The 7,080-nt window shown below is 36.4% G+C and overlaps 1 protein-coding gene across 1 annotated transcript in view; it reads left to right on the plus strand.

Annotated features, from left to right (window-relative positions):
• Positions 1-7,080, plus strand: part of LOC102858876 (armadillo repeat-containing protein 3-like) — a 161,777-nt gene that overhangs the window by 82,024 nt on the left and 72,673 nt on the right. Inside the window, exons 9-10 of the mRNA XM_006887100.1 lie at positions 4,824-4,976; positions 5,062-5,167. Coding sequence (XP_006887162.1) covers positions 4,824-4,976; positions 5,062-5,167 — 259 coding nt within the window. The remainder of the gene's footprint in view (positions 1-4,823; positions 4,977-5,061; positions 5,168-7,080) is intronic.

Genomic DNA, 7,080 nt, shown 5'->3' on the forward strand with positions numbered 1-7,080 from the left:
TTTTGGGCTTTATTCCCAGGTCTCTGATCCATGTAGATTTGATTTTCGTATATAGTGTGAGATGTGGATCCTGTTTCAGCTTTCTTTTGCTCATTTCTTGACCTCTTAACTCAGTTTATCTGGAAAAATTTATAACATTCTTCCTCCCTTCCTGGATTCTAGATTTTGTCTTCTATTCAGACAAGACTACAGTTCTTGTCTTTCCCTTTTTATATAACTCACTCTCATTGCTGTTGTGTTGGAACCAGATCATAGCTGACCCTCCAGTGGGTCTTCAGTGGCTGTAAATCTCACAGGTGGAGACTGCCCATCTGTCATGTTTTTTTAAATGCTGTTCTGTGCTATCAAGCCATTGGTGACTCATAGCAACCCTATGTACAATGGCTCTGAACCCTGCTCTAACTTAACCCAACCTCACTGTCTCTGACACATCTACCCTCATTACCCCAGTCACTGAGTCAGTCCATCTCATCTGAGGTCTTCCTATCTTTCACTGTCCCTTCACCCTTCCAATCATTATGTCCCTCTCCAAAGACTGGTTCCTCCTTCAACATGCCCAAAGTATGTGAGATAAAGCTTCAAAAGCCTTGCCTGCAAGGAGCAGCCTGGTTTCACCCTCTCCAGGATGAGCCTGTACGTTCTCCTAGCAGTCCATGGTATACTCAATACTGTTCTTCAGCACCACAATCCAAAGGCATATATATTTTTCATATAAGCCTGCCTTCACTTTCCCCAGAGCCAGCCAGATTACTAGACACAAATCTTATTCTGTTATTACAGTGATAAATGCTAAGAGAATAAAAAAATGAAGTATCTCCTAGTATTTCTGTATTGAACATGAAGATGCATTAAAATGATTTTCCAGTTAGAAAACTGCATTCATTAGGTAGGTTTTGACAAATACTGCTCCTTAAATTGCTGTTAAGAATAATGTAACTCTCAATGTCATTTTTAACACTTTCTTTTTACTTTTCATCTCCATCAAATCCTTTCTTTAAAGCTAGATAATGCATTTTCATTTTTAAAACACAGTTCACACACAGAAACCACACATACTCACGTTACACATTATTTTAAAATTAATTTTAAAAAATTGTTGAAAATATACTCAACAAAACATACATCCAGTCACCAATTTTCACACGTAAATTCACCGACCATGGCTGCACATTTCACAAAGTGGCACTGGGCTCCCTATCTCTGCTCACGTTACTTCATCGTTAACTTTGACTTTTTGCCATCAGTGTTTTCCAGTTATTGTTGTCTGTTTTCATGTAGATAATTCTTTAGAAGAAAACAATGTTCAAGGCAAACATTGTTTATTAAACGTAATTGTAATGTTTAGTGTAATTCCAACGTGTACCCTGACTCTGGAAAGCCCATATCAGTATGCCTTTGACCTGGCATCACTAGGAGAAAGGTGTTAATTGCCATAAGTTTATGAACTGGCATTAACATCCCCGCAGGAGGATGGCACAATAGGACCTTCTGAAAATGGAGGGGTGGGTGGGGGGAAGCAGAAAGGTTTCATTACATACAAATTTATTTTCAATTAAAGAATCTCATTGGAGTGTTTTCTTTTTCCTTTCACTTTTTTACTGAAGGGAAAAAAAAAGTCATTTTAAAAAGACCCTACTCTAACAGTAGCAGAAGTATCTCACCATCTTCACTATTTGTGTAATTAAAACATAAACACTTTACTTCTCAGTGTAACAATTCAATAAAGGTACTTGGTTAATATGTTAATTCATCTTTTAAATCTATTATAGCCACACTGCGGTCAGCACTTTTGCGGTTTGATGAACGCAGCTGGATTTTGAGAATACTCCCAGCAGGGCTGAGAAACTAATTGCCCACAGCTTTTATTTAAATTATTTTTTAAAATCTTTTTAATAATTGTATATATTCTGTTTTCTGAATGTAACAATTACAAACTCTAAAGTTAGTCATTCAAACGAATTCTCTTGACCAATTTTCCCAATAGAAACCCTCTAAGAGCCTTCTATTTTGGAAGGCCAATTCCAAGAGATTAGGGAAGTTTTCATTATAAAACAAAGCATTTTAGAGGAGAGATTCTAGAAAAGTTCCAGATATTATTTATTCAGTAAAAACTAATAATCACAACGCATATTTAAAAGCTTTTGAGAGGCTTGAGGTTTAAGTATTAACTGAAGCTTTAAAAACAAAAACAAAACAGCACAATGTGGATTGCCTGAATTCTAATTTTCAGTGAAAGGAGTAAGGGATTAAAATGATGGGATTACAGGACATGGTTCATGATTGGTTTAAAATGAAGGCACAAAGTGTTAGAAATTTAGCCTGTGCCAGTTAGAGCCAGACTGCTCGGCATAAATCAGCACAGCATGAACAAAGGCCAAAAGTATTTACAAACATGGTGACATCTGAATGTGATCCTGCTTCTGTGAGTGACAGTGGTAGTTTTGAATTTTTGACTCAGTGTTAAAGGAATGGAGACATTACTTATTAACTAAAAAAATGTAAGATTAGTTCCTATTTATTTATAAAAAATATTCCTGTGAAAGAAAAACCCAAGCTAATTTAAATGTGTGTAACCCATGAATTAATTCCACATGGAGATATTGCCATCTAAATCACTAGTATTTTTGCAGAGAATTTTAGTATTCTAATATTATCTTTTTACACATTAAAATCCTAAGTGAGCAAATAATATTTTTCTATTTAAATAATATACATTGACCTTATACAGGACAATTAATGGAAACGTAAATCTATGATGACTTTTTTGATACAACTGTAAATAAATTGGCTGGGGATGGTTTGTAAGCTGTTTCTTATCAAACAAGCTCTCTTACCTTTTCATGGCATGAAAGTGATTTGCTTTAACATTTTTTCCTTGTGTATATGGTTCTAATAAATAGTAAATAATTAATTTTAAATTAACTGAGGAAAACAAACTATGGAACATGATTTTCTTATCTAGCTCAAATAATAATTGGTCTTCTATAGTAATGAGATAGTCATTTGTAAAAACTCAAGCTAAATCAACAGAGAAAAACACTGGTAATAAAAAAGAAAAATTATTTGGTTTCATATTTAGTCTTTGATCCAATTTCTATAAAAACACTCATATACACCACAACAAAATAAAGGTAAACAATCCAATTAAAAAAATGGGCACAGTATATGAACAGACACTTCACCAAAGAAGACATTCAGATGGTGAACAAACACATGAAGAAATGTTCAAAATTCCTAGCTCTAAGAGAGATGCAAATCAAAACAACTATGAGATATCATCTCACCCCAGTAAGAATAGCAAAACTTAACAGAACAGCAAGCAACAAATGCTGGCAAGGGTGTGGAGAAACTGGAACCCTTTTACACTGTTGGTGGGAGTGTAAAATGGTACAACAATTATGGAAGGCAGTGTGGTGCTTTCTCAAAAAGTTGCAAATAGAAATACCATTTGACCCAGCAATTCCACTACTGGGAATATACCCCAAAGAAACCAGAACTGCCACCCAAGCAGATATATGCACACCCATGTTTATTGTGGCTTTGTTCACAATAGCATGGAGTTGGAAACAAGCCAAGTGCCCATTAACAAATGAATGGATAGAGAAGCTGTGGTATATTCCACACAATAGAATACTATGCTGCATTGAAAAACAAAGAACTCATGAAATATTATTGAAAATGGGTGACCCTGGAGGACATTATGCTGAGTGAAGTATCTCAGTTACAAAAGGACAAACACTGCATAGTGCCACTGCTGTAAAACAGGAATGAAATCGGGGTTGGGAGGAGACTGAGAAAGATGGGATGGATAATATATACTGCATTGAAACAGATGAGGGAGAAAACTTTTTAAAAGGGATATGTGATTAAGTATTACTGTCATGACTGGAGTCCAGAACAAAGGCTGTACAGTGGAGTGGACCTGGGGGGAGGGATTGAATAAAAGAATTTTTCTTTTACTTTTCAAAGTGAAGAATGAACTAGCTGGATGGGAGGGGTGGGCAGGGAAAAAAGTGCAACAATGAATGGAAATCCAAAGTCTCTGTAAATTTTCATTAGAATTAATAATAAAAATTTTAAAAACCCAAACATTTATATGATGTTTTCTATATTATGACATATATTTATAGTCATAATTTTTTTCTAAATAAAGAGCACTAGCTAGCAGAGTGTACTTTTTAGGTTGCTTATGGTAATCTGTTCAGCAGACTAGTTAGCTTAATTTCTTTCACTTTAGCATGCGTTGAGATTTAAGATAAAGGAGAACTGATTTGGCGTATTCAGTTATTAATTCTATAACAGTTGGCTTAAAATGACTTCTCATTTTAACTTTTTCCTGTCTTTGGCTCTTGTGAAGACATGAGCATCTGGTTTACTGAGCAGTTCAGACTTCTTGGGTATTCTGCTTACATTGGGCTTTGTCTTTGAAATAACACTCTAGGAAGCTGACTTCTGTCTTTAGTTGATGAGAGGGTATCACTGTGAAACCTGGAAACCTTGCTGGACACATGACTAGTGTTTCAGACACTTGCTGAATTTGAAACTTGCCTCTTTTATTAAAGAATTTTCATTGCCACAGTGCTAATATCATATAAGGGAAATTGGTGGTGATGAATGCAATATCCATGCTTCATTTAACACAATAACTTTGTCCTAAGGATTAAGTAGATATTTATTTTGTTGTGTTTAGACTCTGTGACTAAAGTTGAAAGTTTTAATTCTTGGCATGCTTTGAGTGATAATACCTGTTAATTTGTATCTTGCTGGTTGCTCCTTTTTTATGCAGCAAAAGTATGCATTTTTTTCTTTTGTTTTATGGAAAGCTGAAAATAGAAAATTTTTTCATGAACAAGAGGTTGAAAAATGCCTCATCACACTTTTGGGGTCTGAAAATGACGGAACGAAAATTGCTGCATCCCAAGCTATTTCAGCCATGTGTGAGAACTCAAGCAGCAAGGACTATTTCAATCATCAGGGTAAGCAAACTGGGAAGAAATACTTTGAACAATTTTAAGTTTGCACTGAAGTTTTTGAAGATTAACTTCCCTGTCTTTCCCCTAGGGATTCCTCAATTAATCCAGTTGCTAAAAAGTGACAATGAGGAGGTAAAGGAGGCAGCAGCTCTCGCCTTGGCTAATCTGACAACTTCCAATCTCGCTAATGCAAAGTAAGTGCAAAAATACCCTCTCAGCAGGGACTTGATATCAGGTATTTAACAGCCCAAGCTGTTTTCTTTTTTAACCCAAGACGCTGTCACTTTACTATTCTGGCTTTCAAAGTAGTCTGTTCTCTCTGATAATCTATCCTTGGCTGTTACTCAGGATTCCTTATGAAAATAGTCATCAGATACACTTGCTTTCAAAAGTTTCAATTTTTAAAAAAAATATTTTTAAAAAATCATGATTGTTTCTGGGTTTGTTGGGAAAATGCATTGACCATTTGATTCATGCAACAGGCTATCATACAGGTCTAGCACAAATTAAGAGAATGGTACTGCTGGAAAAAGTAAAGGCAGCATTATCTAAACAACTGCTGAATCTAGATGAATGTTTGTAAGGCCATTTTTAAAGGACAGACATTTTAGATAAATCTGCAAACATTTTTTAGAAGTCTGTAAGGACTGTAAAGCGAGGGGGCTCTGGTGATCCAGTTCCAAAAAGCTGCGCTGCAGTTCTGAAGGCATGTGGCTCGAGGCCACCAGCTGCTCTGTGAGGGAAGGACTCACAATCTCCTCCCTTGTGATAAGCTACCTCTGAAAACTTGCTGGAGGATCAGCTATGGGCTGGTTCAGGGTCAATGTTACAAAAAAACAACTGTTAAAACAGATGTTGACATTTCAGGGCAAAGAAAAGCTTTCTGTAATCTAAGTGCTGTGCTGTAAGACAGGATTTATGGTTTTTTAAATAATTAATTTTTATAACCATTTCATGCATGAGTATATTGAGACTTTACAAGGCTACTTAGTCTCCTTTACTACAAATATTTGTTAGAAGAGCTATTCAAGAACATAAACTGAGACCTGTATGATTCCAGTCTATATTGTTTCCTATAAAGGAGGGAAGAGTTTCCAGTCAGAATTTCTTGAAGGCAACTACTGCAAGTAAAATAATTATTTGTTCTCCCTGTCTCTCATTTGACATATTTAATTAAGCTAATATATTTAATAGTCAGAACTGACTCGACAGCAGAAGGGAATCAACTTTTGTGGCCGGGAAAATGATGGTTAATAAAAATTTTCTAAATTAAAGGGGGGAAATCACGTAGAGAAGGAAAAGCTTGTGCCCTTTCTTTGTAACTTACAATATTTTAAATTAAGATTGTTTTTATCATCTAAACATTGCACTTGTCATCTGAATCTAAAATGGAGCTCTAGTGGCCTAGTGAGTAAGGACTTGTGTGCTAATCCAAAGGTGGTGGTCGTGGTGGTGGTGGTGGTTGAGTACCATTGAGTCAGAACCAGCCCATAGCTGACCCTTCAGTGGGTTTTCAGAGCCATTTCAGGGGAGGAGACTGCACATCGTTCTCCACAGAGCAGCTGTTGGATTTGAACTGCATGCCTTTGGGATTGCAGCACAGATTCTTACCAGAGTCCCCAGAGCTCAACTCAAAGGTCAGCTATTAAAATCTACCAGCTGCTCTGAGAGAGAAAGATGGGCACCGTCTTACAGGCTCTGAAAACCCAGTGGAGGATCAATTATGAATTGTTTCCAACTCAACAGCAACGAATATGAGTTGTTACTTTTAGCTGTGCAGTGGGAACTGCCCCATAGTGACCTCCCTGTGAGTTTTCAGAGGCAGTTGATTTCATGGGAGGAGACTGACCATCCTTCTCCTGTGGAGCAGATGAGGCCTTGCATCATCTGTCTTTGGGACTGTAGCACAGCTTCTTGCCATCGGATCTCCCTAATAAATAGGAATAGCTTATCTAAAATACCCTAAGTTTGCTATAAATTGTAGTCGACTCGACGGCATCTAACAACAATATCAGAACAATTGTTCATAGTAACACGAACCATTTTAGTAGCTGTAATAAAGAATAGACTGGAATGCAAAAGTTGGGAATAGTGAAGAAGAATCAGT

Source organism: Elephantulus edwardii, unplaced genomic scaffold, assembly GCF_000299155.1.
Source record: "Elephantulus edwardii isolate Elephantulus edwardi_28Jun2011 unplaced genomic scaffold, EleEdw1.0 scaffold00054, whole genome shotgun sequence".
NCBI classification, from domain to species: Eukaryota; Metazoa; Chordata; class Mammalia; order Macroscelidea; family Macroscelididae; genus Elephantulus; species Elephantulus edwardii.